This window comes from Myotis lucifugus, unplaced genomic scaffold, assembly GCF_000147115.1.
Source record: "Myotis lucifugus unplaced genomic scaffold, Myoluc2.0 scaffold_180, whole genome shotgun sequence".
NCBI classification, from domain to species: domain Eukaryota; kingdom Metazoa; phylum Chordata; class Mammalia; order Chiroptera; family Vespertilionidae; genus Myotis; species Myotis lucifugus.
The window spans coordinates 1160914-1183140 of NW_005871228.1; the positions used below are offsets into that span (position 1 = coordinate 1160914).

Sequence of the window (22227 nt, forward strand, 5' to 3'; positions counted from 1 at the left end):
GCAAACTTATGAAAACAGATTTTTAACAAACCCATTCTGTATGCCAGGGACTCAGCTAAGCCATCACCTGCTCTATGTCATTTAATCCTAAAACCTACCCCATGAGCTTGATTTCATTATTCCCATTTTACAGGTAAAGACACTAAAGTTCAAAGTGGTTAAAGGACATCAGCTTGGCCCAAGCCAGGTCAGCTGGAGTAGTTTCTGGGTAAGTGTTAAACTGGAACCCTCAGAGAGGGGAATCTGAATAAAAAAGAGCCTGAGACACAAGTTGAGACTTTTTAATCCATTGCACATGCGTCTTCGTCTCTCACATCTGATTGGCTGTAAGAACAAAGATCTGCAATGCTCTCATCCCTTTGTTAAAGCATTCACATTGACTTCATCACATTGACAAGATCTTAGAAGTAGATCTGAGATCTTTTTTTAAAAAATATATTTTATTGATTTTTTACAGAGAGGAAGGGAGAGGGATAGAGAGTTAGAAACATCGATGAGAGAGAAACATTGATCAGCTGCCTCCTGCACACCGGCTACTGGGGATGTGCCCGCAACCAAGGTACATGCCCTTGGCCGGAATCGAACCTGGGACCCTTCAGTCCACAGGCCGATGCTCTATCCACTGAGTCAAACGGGTTAGGGCAGATCTGAGATCTTGCATGAACCAGAATTACTGAGAAACTTTCACAGCAGCCGTGGCAGCACAAAACGATTTTAAATGACCAAATAGTATTAATGAACAAGCCTGAAAACTGAATTTCATAGAGAATATCAAATTTCTCCCTCACACTAATGTGATAAAAATTTAAAAATGACATAAATATGTTTTAAAGTCCTAGTGGTAACTGCTAAAAGTAGCCAGCCACACAACAGCTATGCATTGTTGGAAGTCCACCCGTGTGGTGGAAGTTTTTATTAGCCCAGGATATCAAGTTATTCCTTTGAGATTTCAGCTTTGGTTAGTCTTCTTTGGCTAACATAATTTTTAACTGGAGGTTTGTCTCTGGCAACAATACATAACCAAGTAGCACTCTTTATTAAATAAATCTATGTTATCTCAATGCTCTGAAGGAATCAGCAGAATGTTACCACTGTCCATCTGTCCACAGTGAGAAAAATCGAAACCAACATCTGAAGTATTATCAGTTTATGCAAAGTACATTACACGAGTCTAACTTCAACACGTGCACACATCTTCATACCTGGAAATCCTTGTAAATACCAGAGTAAAACATTTACTTTTTTTGCCAAGGGAATAAAAAGGCACAACCGATCTTGATAGAAAAATATTTGAAGGCTTTTAATTCTCTGACTACCAAGAATTAACATTTTATGATTACCCTTTGAAAACCAGGTATTTGGGAACAATTTTAAAGTTTTCAAAAAACAGTACAAAGCTTATTCACATTCTTACCACATCGCTTTCACAAATTGCACAGTGATTTCCTTATAAAACAGAGCAGCCAAGTTTTGGGTGGGCCTGTCACTGCACGAGGCGAAGTCTTTTGGGCTACGTCCAGGGCCCCCTCTCCCATGTGGTCTCCGTGGTGCAGCGACACTTTATGACATGCGTTCTTTAAAGAACCATTTCTGATGTTCCGAGTTGGTGCAGTCTCGTAAGAGCGGTACGAAACTGTTGCTGAGTGCCTTCTTCTCAGCCTGAACACATTTCTTGGACTGTATGTGAAATAAAGAACCGTCCTACAAAAGATCATAGACAACGGACGTTCAAGAGAATTATAAGCATTTCTCAGAAAGTACCTTTTTCCTTAAAATGTGTTGTGCTCAGGGCAACTTTGATCGTTTAAGAAAAATCTATTGAGCAGTAAGTGTCTGCATGTGGAAAGGCAATCCAGGCCCGTCTGTGCAGAGAGAGGGCTAGGTATGTACAGCATGTGTCATGCTAGCCTTTCACAGGAGCAGTTCACGGGGTCCCAGACTCCGCTGTCAGGGCCAATGGTGCCACCTGCTGGCTGCTCTTGGGACCTGCCAGATCCTATATCTCAGCTGGACAAATTTTCTTTTCCTTCAGGGAAATCAGGACCAAAGAAAGACTCTTTATGAATCTCTTCCACTTAGGTCAACTAATTCCATCCCTGGAGATCTCTTTCTCTTATGTATTTAAATGGAGAGTCGCCCTAGCTGGTTTGGCTCAGTGGATAGAGCACCGGCCTGCGGACTGAAGGGTCCCAGGTTCGATTCCAGTCAAGGGCACATGCCTGGGTTGTGGGCTCGATCCCCAGTAGGGAGCATGCAGGAGGCAACCGATCAATGAGTCTCTCTCATCATTGATGTTTCTATCTCTCTATCCCTCTCCCTTCCACTCTGAAATCAATAAAAATACATTTAAAAAATAAATAAATAAATAAAAATAAAATAAATAAATGGAGAGTCAGGAAACTTGGCTTTAGTCCCAGCTCAGCTACAGACCAGCTGAGGGAGGGGAGCAAGTCAGCAGAGAGAAAGCGGGTTCCACAGACTGTGTCAATTCCCAAACTCCCAAAGACGATGATCCTCTTTAATGCCTCCCTCTTCTTTTTCCAAACTGTTGCTGAGTTAACTCAGCAAATCTCTCCCCAGGTCCTGGAGTTTTCCTCCCCCTAACCCCCCTTTCTATTGTAAACGGTACATCCCCAAGGAACTTAATCATGGCCTGGCGACCAACGGGCAGAACAGTGACATAACCTGGTCCAGGGCAAGAGAAGCCTTGGTAATAAAATTAGATGCAAAGGAATCTCAAAAATATTAACCACGAGAACCTTTTAAAGTGCTCATAAATTGCCTTTAGAATAATGTGAAAGTAAACACAGGGCTACCTCATTTTATTACACATCCTTGTATTGCACTTTGCAGATAATGCTTTTTTTTTTTTACAAATTGAAGGTAAGACCCTCCACCAGCAAAATTATTATGACTTTGAAGGCTCAGAAGATAGTGAGCATCTTTTAGCAATGAAGTATTTTTAATTATTGTTTTTTAAACATATGCTATTATTACACACTTAAGAGACTACAGTATAGTGTAAATATAACTTTTTTATGTACCGGGAAACCAAAAAAATTAACGTGGCTCGCGTTATTGCAATACTTGTTTTATTGCAGTAGTCTGGAACAGAACCCGCAATATCTCTGAGATATGCCTGGAATTAAGTAAAGCACCCCTCCTCCCACCCTTCTGAATAGACTTTTCCTTAAATGGTCACTGAACTTTAAGATAGTCCGGCTGGTGTTGCTTAGTGGTTGAGCGTTGACCCATGAACCAGGAGATCACGGTTCCATTCCTGGACAGGGTATATGCCCGGGTTGTGGGCTTGATCCCCAGTGTGGAGTGTGCAAGAGGCAGCCAATCAATGATTCTCTCTACTCATTGATGTTTCTATCCCTCTCTTCCTCTCGCTGAAATAATTTTTTAAATGTTTTTAATTTTTAAAAAAGAAATTTAAGATAACATTTCAAACCAATTTTGTAGCCTCTATCTTGCATTACTGTTCTTTGAGGGCTTACAATGGCTTCCAGTGAAAGAAAGAAGAGAAGGGGGAGGGCATTGCAGAGGGTCACAGACTCTTGGGGTTTGCAGAAATATCCCCCTCATTTTTTTATATCAGGTAGACAACACTATGGTGCCTGGCTTTTCCACGGAGCCTGCAAATTACATTGCTAATCATAACATTTTCTGCAGGAAAAAGTACTCCAGCTTCTAATCCTACTTGGAATTATCCTATTTATAAGCAGTCTAGATGACCCTTTCCATCCCTGGGGCCAGTCTGGGAATGACAGCTTCCCACGGAGATAAAGGGAACTAATTTTTCTTCTGAATTATTTTCTTTGGTTTTATTCCCTCAAGTGCCCTCTTTGTGAGTCAAAGGATATGACTGATTTATGAGTCGCATCACGGGCTGACCGTGAACATAGTGGAGCTAGTGCCCTTCATGCTTGAAATAACACCCAATTCCAACTCAACGGCTATTCTGATGGAGAGCCAACTCCCTCAGAGAGATCTCTTCTTGGTTATTCTGCTGACAGTAACGACTAATCTTGAAAGAGCTTCCTAGTTCCCAAATATTCCTAGCCATACATCTAATCCTCGCGAGAGTTAAGACGAGGAAACTATGACTGCCCACACTTTAAAGCTGCGAAAAGGAGGCTTGGAGAAGGAGTGACTTATACCTCCATCTAACCTCCCATCCTTACACGCTGGTGATCTGTTTCACTTGTTTAGATCCCATTTCCTTCTAATCCATCTGCGGCAGGTCCTCTTCCCATTTCTGCGGCTGCAGCTCAAGGTGGAAGGTGGGAGGGGGGGGGGGGAGAAGGGGACTGAGAGGAGTTGTCAGTGAGGGGAAAAGGAAAGCGGCTGACACTGGACCCTGGGATCCAGCAGTGCGGCCAGGGACTCAGGGTCACTGCGACCTTCTCCTATACATGGCGGCATCCCTGTGCCTCCACGCTCCCCTCCGCAGCCCACAGAGGAAGGAATGCGACCGCTCACTCACCTCCTGCAGGATGAACTTCTGGTTCTCCGGGGCCGTGTCCTGGCAGAGGTGCATGATGAGGATATCTGTTCCTGCCTCCACAGCGATGCAGGCCTCTGGCTGGTGGGTGTTATAGCGAATTTCATTTTGGGACGTGTGCTCGAAAAACTAAAAACAGAGCAGCCAACAGGCGTCAGTTACCCTCTGACGTGGAAAGAGGAATTGCTGGATGAGAAACAGGGGTCACGAGAGCGTGGGAGTCGGGGTCCCTCGCTCTCCCCTCGCCTGCTGACACTAGCCTGTCTGATCAGTCAGCCTCCTGCGCGTCCCCCCAGCATTTCAGGACGTGGTGTGGAGCTCAGCAAGTGTGAAAGGAGGGGCCTTTCTCATGTTCCCTTGCTTGTTAGATAGCGAGTGCGGGACTGGTCCCCATGCAGGTGGGGAACAGCAGGAAAGACAATGGATGCGTCCCAGTGCCAGCACTTGGGGCTCCGCCGCCTGGACTAGCCATTTCCTCTCCTTTCCTTCAATCCTCTCGTCCTCCTCCCTTGGAGATACAATGAGTGCAACGGTGCCTTGGAAACTATCAAGTGCTGTGCGCAAGCCGACAATGTGACTGCCAGTGGGAAGACTTGGTTCTTCCAGAGCGATGGCTTCCTCCTCTAGAGTGCCCGGGAAAGAGCCGCGTGCGAGGCTGTGGCCCCATCCCCGAGAGGGACTGAGGGCCCTTCCGTCTGAGGAGGGCCTAGGAAGCTGCATTTTGACATTTTTAACAAGACACTCAGCCTCCTGCCTGCCCTGCACCACCCCGCCCTTCCGGGAGATTTGGACACAGGTGGCTATCCTGAAGGCACGTGGGGCATTGCCTCTCAAAAGGATCTCCCAGAAAGCTGGTTAAAACAAGCGGCTGGGGTTCCAGAGGGACAGGGTGGGTCCGAGAGTTTGCATTTCTAAGCTCTCGGGGAACGCTGCTGGTGCCGTCGGAGGCCCACCTTTGAGCACTGTTCTAAAAAGTGCTGGAGAACCTGAGTAACTTAAGTTTGCAGGGGTTGAGTTATGAAAGTTTACTGTTGACCATAAGGGGGCTTGACAGTCATAAGGAATTGCAGGACCTCCAGGTGGAAGAAAACCTGAACCCCACCCCTTCGTCTCCAGTATCTGCCAACTCTGAGGACAGCGGGCTTTGAGGTCTGGAACCAACGCTTTGCGGCTCTCCTGCCTCCTCTGCTGGCCCCGGCCTGGTGGGTCCATCTGCTTTCCTGGGCCGGGGTCCTGTCCTGGTCCTTAGACCCTCCAGACATGCTCCCTGCCCGGCCTGAAGGACAGCACTTAACTCAGGTCTGCCCCGGTGCCCAGCTGAGGTGACTGCCCTGGACACTGCTTTGCAGGGTGGCACTCGGCATCAAAACCTGCAATTCTGTTTAACAGCTAATGATAAGGAAGTCATCCAAAATGCAGATCTGCTGGGGTTTTTTTCCTTCCTTTTTTACTGACCAAAGATGTTAGTGGCAAGATTATCTATAATCGCAAAAATCAGGGAGGCAGGGAATCGTTAGTAAACAGTAATATAGCCACACAAAGACCTGTCAGAGGCCGTAGGAATGGTCTTCTCAAAGGATGTCTAATAACACACGTATGATCAAGATCATGGAAACGCAGAGGGAAAACATATAGACATATGAAAACCACCATGTAAAACACATACAAAAAGAGGGGAAGTAAATATGTCTTAATCATTGTGGTGGTTGCTCTGCGTCCTGTCATTCTCTGTTCACTTCTACTTTTTATACTTCCCAGATGCTCTGTAGTGAGTATATATATTACTTTTATAATGAAAAAAATAGTGAACACGTAATGTTTTAAAAGCACATAATTTCCCCTCGTTTTCCCCGTCAGAGGCTCACACCGAGGACCCCTTGAGCACCGAGCCTCCCACTGCGCTGCCCCCGCAGGAGACGAACAGGCCACAGAGAACAGCACGTACCTGGTTCTGGCCCATCCCGTGGCAGAGGTACAGGAGGACCTGGTGTCCCGTGAGGTCGTGTTCGCTGGGAGGGTTATAGTCAAAGCAGTAATCTTTCAGTCCTTTGTTCTGCAGCTAAACAAAACGCACAGGGGGCCTTTCGGTCCAGACTTATACACAACAGACTCCACCCAAGGCTCCGAGGGAGGGTCAACAGAGTGGGAGAAGCACCTGCCTCAAGAACTGGACTCAATGGTAAGAGCCCCTTACATTTCTCACTTTAAACATGCTTTCCCACCCTATACCATAGGCGGGGATCAGAACCCCACTTTGAGGTGATAAACCTGAGGATCAGTGAGATTAACTTTTTATGACCTGAAAGCCCATACTCCTCATTTCTCTTTAATGTAGCCTTATTGCTGCACTAGTCCAAACATAGCTGGATCGGCGCCTCATCAATATACCAAGGAGCTCCTGTTATTACGCATCAGCAAAGGACACCCCAATGGACAGACTCGGCACTCCCCAGATCACAAGGCCACCATTCTAGACTCTAGAAACAGCATAATTCAAAGAGCCAATGTTGCCCAAGGTACCCCAACAAGTGGAGAAACCTGAGTCTTGAATCCAGGACCTCTGACTCCAAGTCCAGTGCTCTCTCTATCACTCAGCAGTGTCTTATCTAACGTCACCTCTGATGTATCTCTTGGCTCTAAAACCCTTTAATCGCTCTAAGAGCAAAAAAAAAACCATGGCAGGTTCCATGTTCCCTCCTCCCTTCCAGGAGCCTCTGGGGGAAAACTCAAGTACTTTCTGAATTCCTTCCTGGAGAGCTCAAAGAACCCTCTGAACCCACTGCTGCCCTGGCCCTTGTCTACTCTTGACTAGTCTGATGACAAGACTCAGCCATATAGAAGGAAGGATTCCACAGCCCAGTAGCTCGGAAAGCACAGCCCTCCGCGTTCTTGAGATCGCTTTGCGTGTGAAGGAGCCGGGAACAGGACAAGTCCCCGTGACTCCCCGTGAACCTATGATCAATCTCACCACCACCAGCAGGAGGACCACACAGTGCGCGCTCCCTCTATGACGCGATAGGAGTGCACAGCACACCTGTGAAGGGTCCTTGCCAGAGAGATTTCTCCAACTCCAGTCACACTTTTAGACCTCACTTCCATTGTAAAGAATATGGGGGCCCTGACCAGTTTGGCTCAGTGGATAGAGCGTCGGCCTGCGGACTGAAAGGTCCCAGGTTCGATTCCAATCAAGGGCATGTACCTGGGTTGTGGGCACATCCCCAGTGGGGGGTGTGCAGGAGGCAGCTGATTGATGTTTCTCTCTCATCGACGTTTCTAACTCTCTATCCCTCTCCCTTCCTCTCTGTAAAAAATCAATAATATATATATATTTTTTAAAAAGAATGTGGGGGAGAGGCACAATTTATAAGGAAGAAGAAGAAGGAAGAAGAAGAAGAAGAAGAAGGAAGAAGGAAGAAGGAAGAAGGAAGAAGGAAGAAGGAAGAAGGAAGAAGGAAGAAGGAAGAAGGAAGAAGGAAGAAGGAAGAAGGAAGAAGGAAGAAGAAGGCCTGCCTTAGATTAGAGAGACTTTAGAAGATGCAGCGACCATATGCAATGTGTAGGCCTTGTTTGGATCCCAAAGGGAACTTGCCAAATACTCCAAGAGAAATTTGAAAATCTGGGGGAATCTGGATAAGGGATGGATGTTAAATGACACCAAGAAATTGTTGTTCACTTGGTTAGGGGTGGTAACGGTCTGTGGTTTTGTAGGATGATGTCCACGTTTTACTAAGATTCATGCTGAAGTGTATAGGAGTAAAATGACACAATGTCTGGGGTTTCCTTGAAAAAAGAAAAATATGGGAGAGTGGAGCAGAGGAGAGGGAAAGCAAGAAAAGCAAAATGTTGATAATTCAAGAATCTCGGGGACAGGGTTCATGATACCATCTCTCCGGTATAAATTCATAAGGAAACTGAATTTAATGCATGAATATCCTGCTTGGTGTTTATCAAAGACTTTCAGGGGAACACCAGCACTTCTGATCAACATGGCCAGGAGCCCTCCCTTGCTAATTCAGTGCAATTCCTAGCAAAAGCCAAAGGCACCAGACATTTTAGCTGGCCTCACCCCAGGAACATTTCTTTTAGGTTTCTTGAAATAAGAGAAGTGACGCTCCCCTCCCCACCACTGCCTTTGTGGATCCCGGAGTTGGTAATTAACTGATCTGGCCACTGAGATTTGAAATAATGTTACAAGGTGCTGGTAAAGACTCCGACATGGAAACACCAAATGAGCCTCAGTTTCCTCATCAATAAAATGGGAGGCTTATACTCATCAATTTCGAGATGGCGCCCAGGACTGACAGTCTGGACCTGAGTCCCAAACCCTCACAGGGAGAAGGAAGAACAGTGGATGAAAAGGGAGAGGAGTTTGGCCGTGGTCCCCACAAAGGGGCCTTTCTGGCCCAGGGTTTGTTGATCAGACCTGGGGGCCAGAACTCCCTGCCCAGCATGGGCCGCCTCGCTCACCATCCCGAAGAAGCCAGGCCTGTCCTCAGGCACGTGCAGTTCTGGATACACGGTCTCCAGGAACCACTTGAAGTCCTTACACTGAAGCTTGGCGCGAAGCTGCTTCCTCTCTGTCACGTCCCCAAAGGGCTCCTGAGAAAAGAACAAAACAGTGAGCCGCTGAAGGTGACGGCACTTCCTATCAAAGCCCTGCTCTCCACTGTGGCCCACTCATTCACTAAGCTTTTATTGAGCACCTAATGTGTGCCGGGCCCTGTGCAGGGCACAGAGTACCAAAAACAGCCTCAGACATAGTGGAGCACACCAGCAGGAGAGACTGTCACACAACTACATTCCCAGGTGCTCTTGCGACAGGGAGGTGCAACCAGGTGCACAGGGAAGGACACAAAGCACCTGCTGGTGGGATGAGGAAGCCAAGCCCTGGGGCTGCATTGGACCCCTGGGCCAGCAAATCAATGATGAACGTGTGATCGCAGACCAGCAAAATGTCAGCAACGATCATACACAATGACATTCCAATTTACTACTCATATCTGACAGTCACTTTCAAACACAGGTAAGTATTCTAGCTGTAATCATGAATGAAAACCTTATGTGCTCAGTGTATTGAAGTCTAAATATATACTTATTAGAGCCCCAGTGCAAAAATTCGTGCATGGGTAGGGTCCGCCCACCCGCCCAATGGGGGCCGATTGGGGCCAGGCCATTTGGGGCCAGGCCGTGGGGGAGGGGATACAAGAGGTTGGGGGGGGGGGCGATTGGGACCCCAATCAGGCCAGTTGGCCAACGCAGTATGCGTCACAGTGACCAGTCATTCCGGCGTTCCAGTTGCTTGGCTTTTATATATATAGATGATGACAAAAGCAGAATGCTACAATAATAAATACTAGTGGAAGTTTAGTGTTCTGGACAAAACCACTGATTAAGAACTTTCTGCCCTGGCCAGTTTGGCTCAGTAATTAGAGCATCAGCCATGGACCAAAGGGTTGCGGGTCTGATTCCTGGTTAGGGGTGCATACTTCAGTTGCAGGCTCGATACCAGCCCTGGTCTGGGTGCAAATCAGAGGAAAATCGGAGGAAACTAATCGATGTTTCTCTACCTTGGGCAAGATGGAGGAAGCAATGAGCCTGGAACCCAGAGGCAGAGAGAAGCCCAGGGAGCTCAGGGCTCTGCAGACCAGAGAGAGGTCCACTAGAGTGTGCACACCCCAGGCCCAATTCTTCCCGCATCAGCTCTGAGGCCTGGGGCAAGTTCCTTAACTCAAGCTCTCTCTGAGTTTCAGTTTTCTCCTCATTTCTTTTTTTTTTTTTAATTTTATTTTTATTTTTATTGATTTCAGAGAGGAAGGGAGAGGGAGAGAGAGATAGAAACATCAATGATGAGAGAGAATCATTGATCGGCTGCCTCCTGCACATCCCCCACTGGGGATCAAGCCCACAACCCAGGCATGTGCCCTTGGCTGGAATCGAACCCGGGACCCTTCAGTCCGCAGGCCGACGCTCCATCCACTGAGCCAAACCAGCTAGGGCTCCTCATTTCTTTTTTTTTTTCTTTTTTTTATATATATATATTTTTTAATATATATTTTATTGATTTATTACAGAGAGGAAGGGAGAGAGATAGAGAGCTAGAAACATCGATGAGAGAGAAACATCGATCAGCTGCCTCATGCACATCTCCTACTGGGGAGGTGCCCGCAACCCAGATACATGCCCTTGACCGGAATCGAACCCGGGACCTTTCAGTCCGCAGGCCGACACTCTATCCACTGAGCCAAACCGGTTTCGGCTCCTCATTTCTATAAAATGAAAAATTCAGAGCCAGCCTGAAGGGCTGCTGTGAGGAATCAGAAGAGATTTTCAAGTGGCCAGGAAAGAGGTCTTGGAGCAGACCTTCTTGTCTAGCCAAGCAGCCCTCTTAATTATGGGAATGAGGGTCAGTGGGCCCCTGTCCTGGGGTGTGCAGAGCTGGGCTGTGCAAGGGCAGTGGACCTATTTGTTAAAATTTGCTTGTAGCCCTAAGATCAACTAGTGTTCTCCGGCTTCTGTCATTCGAGGACATACACAGGGCAGGGAAAATTGTGAGTCACCCAATGTGCATGTTCTAGGCTCTCACACTGTAAACAAGCGCCCTTTTCATGCTCCTTTCAATGTCACATCTTTCAGATTTTTGTGCTTTGCGCTGGGGAGTTCACCATTGGAAATGGCCCCTGAGCGTAGCGCTGAAGTGCCGTGGAATGCTCCTCAGTGTAAGCAGGCTGTGAGGTGCCTGACGGGGAAATTTTGTGTGCTTAATAACCTTTTTTCATGCATAAGTGACAGTACTATTGGCTATGAGTCCCATGTAATGAACCAACAATATATTAAATAAGATGAAACACACATAAAAGCATGGTTATGTATTGATCGGTTGACAAAAATGTCAACCTGCTGGAGGCTTCCATGAACCTAATCCTGTATTTCCCCCAAGGGTGATGACTCAGTGTTCCCAAATTCAGTGTGTATGGTGACTATAGAACATAATTACTGCAAATAACGAGAATCAACTGTAAATTATAAGTGAAGGAATAAAATTGTCCCATACTGTAACATGAGCACCCAATTTATTTTCTATTTCTGGGACATGGTCCACTATGGTACAGAGGCCAGATGAGCTGGTTTTGTTCAGATGAGGCGAGGCTGAGTGCAGGGGGCAGGAACTCACCAAGCGGGCGTGGGGACTGCGGTGGTAGTAGAGCTCTTTGAATTCATCCATCCACACTTCAGCTGCACGGACACTGTTGGCCAGGGCCTTTTTGCGGGAGTAGGGAGCTTGCTTGGGGAAAACGTGGCCCACGTGAGAACACGGGTGTGTCTCCAGGGTCCCACCGCACTGCCAGATCTGCACACAGAGCAGAGGAGAGGCCGCGGTAGGTGAGCAGGGGATGAGGTGCTGGCCCATAATGCCCGCGGCCAGGAGGCCGAGCACAGAAGTCATGACGAACACTGCCACACTCTCACCCGCCACGGGCAGGAGGCCACTTCCACAGCACCCTCAGAACACAGAATGCAGGCAGAGTACGAAAGCAGCCCCGAGACAAACAAGCCCTGGAACCAAGACCCCACGTCCATGCACTAAATCTCATGCACTTGATGCGTGACGGGACCCATCGCTGACCTCGCTGGGAACCCATTCACTCAGGATGTAAAATGCAGGCTGATTACCTGATCTGCTAGCCACAGAAGATAGGAAAGCAGCAAGTAAGAAGAGAGGTTTGGGAGGGGGAAAGGAAGAGCTTCTAGAGGCAGGCAGAGCAGCCTGACACCTAGGGAAAAGGCAGAAAGACCATTAAAAGCCACTCTACAACTCAACTGTCGTCGGGGGCCATTGCATGCTGGGCAAATCGCCATGGACACCCCACTGTCCATAGGAGGTATGACCAATGATTGGCGGGGGGGGGGGGGGGGGGGGGGGGTAAGTCCTCAGTGGAAGGCCAAATTCTTGTTCGTTAGGTAACTCTTTTTAAGCAGGAAACCATATAAAATATTTAAATTTTCTATTGAAAAGTTTACATTAACATAAGGGTTTGATGCTTAAAATGCAAGGTTAGTTAACTGGAAAACCCACTGAAAAGCTTAGGGCTTCTCCAAGGGGCCTCATCTGTGAGTCGTGGATAGCAGAATCGGCAGATGGGCTTATTACAAAAGGCACATTTCTGGTCCCAACAGTAAACCCATCAAGCCTGACTTTCTGGAGACGGTGCCTGTAAATCTGCCTTTTTAATGAGTTTTCCCACCAATTCTGTATGTGTCCAGGTTTGAAAGTTGCTGTGCTAAATAAAGAGGCCGCTTCATAAACAGTTAAGCAAATCAAGTCTCCAAAACATGGACTCAGGAGGCAGGAACCAAGTTTTAGTCTAGTCTCTGCCACTCACTCCTGAGCAAGTCACTTCCCCTCTCTGGGCTCCAGCTCTTCCCGCTGTAGTGAGAGCAAAGAACTAGGTGGCCTGCAAGGCCCTTTCCTACCCCAAATCTATTTAAAAGTAGATATTTTTTAAAGTTTAAACAAGAAGGCAAGCATGTGCCATTATCATCTTTCAGACTTTCTGGATAAATTACCAATGTGGAGGGAAAGTGTACCAGGACCTCATAAAATCCCATCATTCCCAAAGAGAGAGAGAGAGAAAATAGGTTAAGAATGAACCCAAAGAGAAGACTGGAATACTTACCCTAAAGGAGAATTCGAGGTTTTCTCCGCCCCAAACTTCCATTCCTGTATCATAAGACCCCAGATATTCAAAATATTTCTTACTCACAGCAAACAGCCCACCAGCCATTGTTGGAGACCTAGAAGCATAGGAGATCCATATTGCCATGCAGGCAGCAGGAAACCACTGCTACTTGAACTCCTTTCCCACCACAAGCCCTTCAGTCCAGTCATGCATCTCTAAAGAGTACCCTGAGCTCAGGCTCTGCCCAGCTCTAAGCTAGGCCTGGGAGCACAGCCACACCCCACAGTCCCTGCCCGGGGGAAGCACACAGACATCTCCACAGGCAAGTACCTAACTCTGTGCCTGATAAATGTGTAAACTACGGTGGGGGGCCCAACAGCTAACCATCCCTCCCAAGGGCCTTCACTGACATGTTAGCCAGATGCAATGAGGCTCGCTCAAAGAAGTCGCCCCTGACCTGATGACATCGACAGGGGACCGCATCCGCATCCTCTCCCTCTCAGGAACCACGTGCCACGTGAACACCAGCCTCCAGTCGAAACCGCCGATCTGGGGTTCTCCCGAGTTCCCCAGGTACTCGAAGGTGTTCCAGTCGATCACATCAATCACCGGGCACACCACTGCCGACTCCTCTTCCTGGATCCTGCAAGCACCCAGGACACCCCGTTTCTCCATGTGGATGGGTACAGGAGGACCATTAGGAAATCTGGGAATGAACTCCCCTCACCCTTCCACTCGGAAGGAGGAACACCCATGTGAGAAAGGCCTGCTTCTCTCATTCCAGGTGTCTGCAGCCATGTCAGACAGGAGACCACCTTGGGGGTTTAGGGGAAAGCGGGGAGCAAGGATTCTGACCTTAATATGAAACATCCCACAGCTTTAATGTTCTGATTCTATCTATGGATATTCCCACTAACCATGACTCCCTCTATGAAAGTCAAGATGTGTAAAAAATCAAAGGTAATTTTTTTAAAGAGAAAGCAGATTTTCAATTTCTCAAGACTGCAAAAGGTTCCTTCATTTAATCACAATTAATCATAAAACATTAAGCTTGGCTCAGTGGTTGAGCGTCGACCTATGAACCAGGAGGTCACAGTTCGATTCCCGGTCAGGGCACATGCCTGGGTTGCAGGCTTGATCCCCAGTAGGGGGCTTGCAGGAGGTAGCCAATCAATGATTCTCTCTCATCACTGATGTTTCTCTCTCCCTCTCCCTTCCTCTCTGAAATCAATAAAAATATATTTTAAAATTTATATATTTAAAAAAGGATAAAATGTCAAGAAATAATAATCTCCCTGTGCAGAGATGCCCCCAGACCAAAGGGCCAGCTTTGGAGTTAGAATATAAATTCTAATCCTATTCACTGTGTGAACATTAGCTGCGTCATCTCACCTCTCAGGGCCCAATGTGAGTGAGCAAAGTAGGTTTACAGTTGTTTGTATGGAAAATGATACAATAATTAATAAATAATAATACAAGAATAACCTCTGTGTTTCACGTACTCACAACAGTAAACTTGTTTTTGCCCACCCTGTATATACACATAGAGTTAACATGGGAATGTCCGTGAGATGGCTGGCAGAGAACCTAGAACAACTGCTATTCTTTTCTTTTCGTTTTTATTATTGTGAAACATTACACACAGTGGGAAACACTATGATTTTCTGTTGCAGGCATCAGCCTGTGTGTATGCTTTAGCTAGTTCCTCCACAATCATTATTATAAGCCCAACCATCCTTTGGCTTGCTGCTAGACTGTGTTTTTTTGCATTTGATAGCACATGAGGAAAGATGAGCTGAGACTGGACCATGTGTGAACACTAGATTTCTCTGGGTTACGTTCTGGGGTCTTTTATCTGGAATCTGATACCTAAAAATCATTAGTCACACAAAACAATGGTGAGAAGAAACAGAGATCCACCAAACTTGAGCTATAAGGGTTTTTAGAATAACACCAGAAATGAATGACATTATGAATGACACTGAGGTAAGAATTACAAGTTTGGGGACAATCGCACTATTCAGGATGGATTATGTGAGACAAAAAATCAAGCTTCTGAGTTCACTAAATTCAGGAAATTGCAGAGTGAGTACTACCAATGCCCAATTCTTTAAATAAATTGAGGGCATTATTAAAAGGGGTGAGAGGGACAAGGCAGACCTGCTGGGCAGGTTCAAAGATGCTGCATAGTCGCTAGCAAAGACCCCAAGAATTTGTGACTTGTGATCAAGCTGGTTGGAACCATGGGTAGCCTAAATTTTACAAGAAAGAGAAAACTGGGGAGTCAGCACTGGAGTGGACTCTGAGTCATGGTTATGGAGCGTGCAGGCCGAGTAGCAGAGTGCCCACAGAGGCACTCACTCCTGGCATCTGGGCAGAACCATCCTTTGCTGTGCAGGCTGCACACACTGCAGATGTTTGGCATCCCTGGTTCCCAGCTCACAAAATGCCAGGAGCACTACCCGCTGGACATGGCAACCGAGAACATCTATTACCAAAAGCCCATGGAAAGAATGGGCTATGTTCCTGGTTAGGACCATCTGAGAGAGACACTGTCCAGTGACAAAGGACTTGTCCAAGGAGCCACTGAACCCAGGCGCCCCATGACCGCTCACACGTGGTGATCAGTCTGTTTTTGCTTCTGTGTAGTATTGGGACCCTCCCCACGCGGACGGCTCACGTACCTCTGCAGCAGTGGCTCCAGCCACCCCTCGTGGCACTCACAGTGGCAGTCCAGGAAGGTCAGCACTTGGCCCTTTGCCACGGAAGCCCCCAGCAGCCGGGCTCGCACCAGGCCCTCCCTCTTGTTGGCGCGGATCAGGCGCACCTTGGGCAGCTTTGACAGCTCATTTTCCAGGCGTTCCTTCAGGTGCTCTGGGGAGGAAGTGGGACAATGAGGGACACACAGCCCAAGCCAGGTCCTTCCAGGGCCACCCTGTCCCCAAAAGAAAACTAAACAGACATAAGCCTCCTTTGCTCTGCCACCTGGAACATGCTCATCTCACCCAGAACCAAGGCTGCAAGCACCCCAAAGGCCAGGGGAGACTGGGGGGGAGGAATTCCAGAACCACCAAATGCCTAAAATGGGTGACATGTATGCAGATATATCTCAATAAAACTGTTACCCCCAAAATACATTACACCTTGACTTATGAACATTTAAAAATAAAAAGCTCAAGAACCATCTGACCACAATTTTTCTGAAAAATTGTGTTAATATAAATTTGTTAATTTATGTTAATTAATTATGCAATATGCTATAAATTTTTAATTTATATGGAATAATCTATACTAATAAAAGCATAATATGCTAATTAGACCAGAAATCCTTTTGGACGAAGCCAGGGCTGCGAGGGAAGCCCGGATGCCAGGTACCAGAGGGAAGCTGGTGCCGGCAGCCGGGGGAAGGAAGGCCTACTCTTGCACAAATTTCATGCATCGGGCCTCTAGTTTTAATATAAATTTTTTATTATAGCTATATTATTATGGTTATATTAATGCAAATTTTATTATATGTTATGATAGTTCTGTTAATGTAAATTTTTTCAGTAGCATATTTCAGTTGACACAGTAATAGTAGTCATAACAATGGCAGCTAGCCTGAGAGGGCCGACTGTGCTCATTGCTAAGTGATTTACATGATTCTCACAACAATCCTACAAGGTAGGTACCACTATTACTCCCATTTTATAGATGAGAACACTAAGGCCAGAGAGGCTAAGGAACTTGTCAAGGTCAGGGTCACAGAGCACGTGAGCTGAGGGCCCATGATTTAAACCCATGGACTCTGCCTCCTTGAGTCCACAGGCTTAACACTGCCTCCCAGAGCTTTCTTGTGCACCTTCTGAACTTTATTAAAGAAATCTACAACTTGTCAGGAGAACATCCTCTTTTGCTAAAGAGGAAATGAGTCCTTAAAAGTTGAAAGGATGTGCCCACAGCTAGTGCTGACCCCAGACCCCCGACTCCATTCATAGGCTCTAGGGCTGGAGGCCCCCACTCACACCCCTCAGTGGTCAGGTGGAGGCTGGTGGGTACGCCTGGGGCAAAATAAAAATGAGAGAATTTCTCTACATCAAATGGGCATTGTCTCAAAGTCTTCAATCATCAAGAAAGGGGAAATTTTTATAAAATGGTCTAGGTTGCTTCATAGTTTGTGAAAATATTCTTGCCACTCCAAATATAACTGCAAGTAAGTTGATGGTAGGCGCAAGGCAGAGGACTTCCCACACAAAGGTAACTTATGACAGTGCCCAGTGAATACCCCAAAAAGTGCACCTGTGGCCTCCTGCACTCATTGTGGATTTGGTCAGCTTTAATCTTCTGTCTGCTGAACTGTCTTCCCACACCCTCGAGGGGTGTCAGCCTCTTGGAGCTCAGACTGACCGTGCACGTAGGGCGGGAGGAGGCAGGCAGGACTCTCGCCTCCATTATGGGTTGAGTGAGCATCTCACCTGCTTTACAGGTTATCAGGATGGGAAAGGGAAGCTGTGGGCCTGCAGCACGTTTATGAGGGAACTGAGCTGTGCTGGAAGGGTTCGGACCGTGCTCCTGCCTGCCACAGAATCCCATCAATCCTAGTGAGTGCCCTAAAGATAACATTTTAAATCTGCTATTTGCTTCTGAATAAAGACATTGCTGAAATATTTTCGGCACTTTCTAGTTTAGTATTGCATAAAAACAGAAGTTATCATTTAACAAGTGCCAACACTATACCTGGCACTGGTACCTTGCTTTATCTCATTTAACCCTTGCAACAACCCTACAAGGTAGGAAATATTATTATTTTATTTTATCTATGTTAATGAATTACATTAATGTATTTTAAAACAGGGGCTGAAGCCAAGGTTGAAACTGGTTCAGCTCCTTGCTCAAGGCTGCATGGCTGCGAAGTGTTGGAGTGGATCCAAGCCCATGCAGTATGAGCCAGAACAGTGTCCACACAGACGGGGAGAAGGAACAAAAGGAAATGGAGATGAGTGCCTCCTCCGTGCTGCCGCTACATGAAGGTCTGTCCTGTACATGTGCATAGATCCCTGATCTCATTTACTCCTCACCACAACCCTGAGGCAGGTATAGATAAATCCATTCACCCATGAGAAACAGGCTCAGAGAAAGACAAGTGAGCAGGGACTTGTCTTGCTGCCCAGGGATCCCCAGTGCCTAGAACAGCACCCAGCACACTGTAGAAACTCAAAAACTGTTCCCTGAATAATGAAGGACCAGCCCTGGGCTGCATGTGAATTGCCGGATCCTAGGTCACTGGTCAGGCCTGCAGGGACGCTGACCACCCTGTCCATGGAACACCTCTCCCTGGCTTCAGTTCTTTCGTCTGGGCTGTCCCCTTTGATCTCAAACTCAACACATCCAAAACCAAACAACCCTTTCCTCTCCCAGACCCATTCCTCCTGTCCTGGGTGGCTTGTCCAGCTCTAAGATGGCACCACCATTCACCCGGGGACCCATGCCAGAAGCCCATGGGTCCTCCTTGCACCTCAGCCAGTCCCCGGCCCTGTGGATGCCACCACTCGAACACCCCTAGTCCCACCTCCCTCCTTTTCCTCTGCCACCACCTGACTCCAAGTCTCCATTTCTCGCCTGGGCCACCCCTATAGCCCCTGGCCTCCTGACCCAGCTCCTCTGTACACCATTCTCCACAGTCCAGCCCAGAGGGATTCTCCCCAACAGCTCTCCTGCTTAAAACCCTGCCATGGCTCTCCCTGCCCTTAGAACAAAGTCCCAGCTCCTTGGCCTTGTGTTCTCACTGCACCCTTCTCCACCTCTTCTCCCTGCCTCTCCCTACTTCTCCCCAAGCAGCTGGCCCTCCATCCTTCCTGAACCACTGGCAGGTCCTACACAATCCACACGGAGCTGCACCTCCAGCCTTTCCACATCTATGCCCTCCACTTGAAACACCCTCCCTCCTCCTTTGCTGTCCACAAACTATTCAACCTTTGAGGCTACCACCCATCCTGAGCACCCAGCACAGTGAGTCCCTTTCCCATGTTTCCTGGAGCACCATGTGGTAGAACCCTCAGTCACTACATCTGTGTCCCTCCTCCAGGCTCTGAGCTCCCTAAGACCAGGAGCTGGACACAGGGGGATGCAGGAGGCCTGTCCTTACCAGGCCTTATCACATTCTCACCTCCCAGGCACTGCCATGGAAAGCTAGGCCCCACCAAGAGCCCATGTCGGGGGCTTACCTCTATCACTGTAGTCATCTACCAGGATAACTTCTTCTAGCAGGATGTCTGGGGACGTCTCGAGGACACTGTAAACTGTCCGAAGGAGAGTTGACCAGGCTTCATTATAAAATGCGATGATAATAGATGTTGTGGGCAATTGATCATAATCGTATTTCTTTTCTTTGCACCTGCAAATACAACACAACTTCAGGAATGGAGAACCGACTGTTGACTGTGTGTGTACCCGGCCAGGCGGGTGCTAGGGATGGGGTGAAGAGGACATAGGTCAAGACCAGGTCATGGGACAGTGAGATTTTCATATTGTTCCCTTCCATGGACCATCTATTCTGAGGAAGGCCAGCCGCCATGCAGTGAGGATGGAGCTGCTCTGAGCCTATGGAGAGGTGTATGGAGCGAGAGACTGAGGTCTCCCACTACAGCCAGTATAAACTTTCCAGCATGGGATGTGCCTGCTTTTTTAATTTATTTTTTTTATTTAATCCTGACCCAAGGATATGTTTTTATTAATTTTAGGGAGAGAGGGAGAGAGAGAGTGAGGTTTTCGAAAATCAAGTTGATGCAATTTAAAGAACTGTCCTTTAGTCTAAAATCACATCCCTATTGTTCTGGATTAAAATTTATTTCTTCTCATAATAATAAGCAGGAGGACAGAAAAAGCTCTGCTGGACCGAATAGAGTTGGGACAGGATGTCAGCCCCTCCTCAGAGTTTTTGTTTTTTGTTTCCATTGGTCTGTGACAACCCAAAGCCTCTTTTCTCACTTGTCTAGGTGGGTTCTCTATTTGAGTCCCCTTAAGTCACAAGAACGCTGCATACCACTTTGGCAACACACACTCAGAGCCTTAAAATGTTCCTCTTCTCTTTGATGCCATATTACTATATCTAAGAACTTCTCATCTAAGACAATAATCAGAAATATCCTAAAGGAGGCTTGTGGTAAAAATTTTTCTTTGCAACATTATTTATAATAGCAAAAGTCTATTGACAATTTCAACGTCCAACAAGAAATGGTTAAATAAAACGTAGCATGGCTGCATGAAGAAATGCTACATGGCCACCCAAAACCACATCTTCAGAGGATATTTAACAATAAAAGACAATGACAACATTATATTGTTAATAAAAAAACAGAGTACAAATCTATACAGCATAATGCCAGTTCTATACACAACAATGTGTGTATGCACATGCTCACACATAAGCAATAAGCAGAAAGAAATATGCTATAATGTTAACAATGGTTACCTCTGAGCAGTAGATTATTTCTGATTATTTAATTTTTATGTTTTTCTGCATTCTAAAATTGTTCTATAATGAATATGCATCATTCTTATAATCACAAAAAAGATTACTTTTTAAAAGCTGGATCATATTTCTTTAGCTCCCCATAGCAAATGCCTTCAATGAACAATAATTTAATATTCTGGCCTCTCTTTTTTTTCTGGGCCTGGTAGTTTCTCCTTCTTTCTTTAAAACATCCCTTAGAGCAGTGGTTCTCAACCTTCTGGCCCTTTAAATACAGTTCCTCATGTTGTGACCCAACCATAAAATTATTTTTGATGCTACTTCATAACTGTAATGTTGCTACTGTTATGAATCGTAATGTAAATATCTGATATGCAGGATGGTCTTAGGCGACCCCTGTGAAAGGGTCGTTCGACCGCCAAAGGGGTCGAGACCCACAGGTTGAGAACTGCTGCCTTAGAGGCATTCTCCTTTGTGACTGCTCAATGTGCCCTTCTGGAATGTTTTCACAAAAAATACTTTCCCCTTTGCCTGGCTGATAAAAAGCTGAGCATCCTTCAATTAGACAAGAACAACTCTGAGTCACCCAGGGTTCCATTTTTGCCTAGGGGACAAAAGGAAGCTCAAAGCAGCTCAGCCGGTGTGGCTCAGTGGTTGAGCGTCGACCCAGGAACCCGATGTCACCGGTTTGATTCCTGGTCAGGGCACAAGCCCGAGTTTCAGGCTCGATCCCGAGTGCAGGGCGTGCAAGAGGCAGCCGATTGATGTTTCTCATCAATGTTTCTATCTCCCTCTCCCTCTCCCTTCCTCTCTCCCTAAAATCATTAAAAATAAACAAACAAGCAAATAAATAATTTTAAAAAGGAAACTCAGAGCCAAATTCACTGCTGACTCACATAAGCCATCCTTTCCTTAACTTTCTGGTATGACCATGTGCTTTGTGAGGGCAGTGGCTGAACTGCCTTTTTCTCTGGGTATCCAGCATGCCTTGCATTGTACCTGGTAATGGTAGTAGCGTGTATTAGGTGCTTACTACGTGATAGGCAGTAGAAGCACTTCACATGCATTATTCCATTTAACCTCCACATTGGGTGGGGCCTACTCTAATCTCCACTAACACAATACATGTCTATGTAGTGTATGGAGACGAATGAAATGAGTGCAGTAAACGCCTCCTGAGCTTTTATCTTTGTTTTCAGGTTATCACATTGAAAATTCCTATTCTTTGTAGAACAGGCCAGAGAGGTCATAATGTCCACTGGTGTGTTTTATCTGCCCAGATTCCTTTCTCTTTCTTCACAGTATTGCACTGTGATTTCCCTTTTAGAAATTATGCCTCCTGGACTCTCGGTCTGTGTGGTTACACACACACACACACACACACACACACACACACACACACACGTATATTTACATACACACAGTCCTCTGGTAAGGTCAAATGCCCCAGGCCTGACCAGCCAACATTTTCTGATGATATCCATTGAATCCCTGAATCCAGGGCCCAAAATAATTTGAACCCAGTTCTCATCCCAGACTTTTCTACTATAGAAGTCAATATGTTTTCTTTTACATTTAAGTCCGTTTCC

At 46.6% G+C, this 22227-nt stretch overlaps 1 protein-coding gene across 1 annotated transcript in view; it reads right to left on the reverse strand.

Moving 5' to 3' along the window:
• Positions 1 to 876: 876 nt before the first annotated feature.
• The window catches only part of GALNT12 (polypeptide N-acetylgalactosaminyltransferase 12), a 28023-nt gene continuing 6672 nt past the window's right edge, over positions 877 to 22227 (reverse strand). The window contains 9 exon segments of the mRNA XM_006096508.3: positions 877 to 1701; positions 4493 to 4639; positions 6456 to 6569; positions 8978 to 9109; positions 11682 to 11858; positions 13186 to 13303; positions 13646 to 13831; positions 15873 to 16062; positions 19392 to 19561. Coding sequence (XP_006096570.2) covers positions 1561 to 1701; positions 4493 to 4639; positions 6456 to 6569; positions 8978 to 9109; positions 11682 to 11858; positions 13186 to 13303; positions 13646 to 13831; positions 15873 to 16062; positions 19392 to 19561 — 1375 coding nt within the window. The 3' untranslated portion in view covers positions 877 to 1560.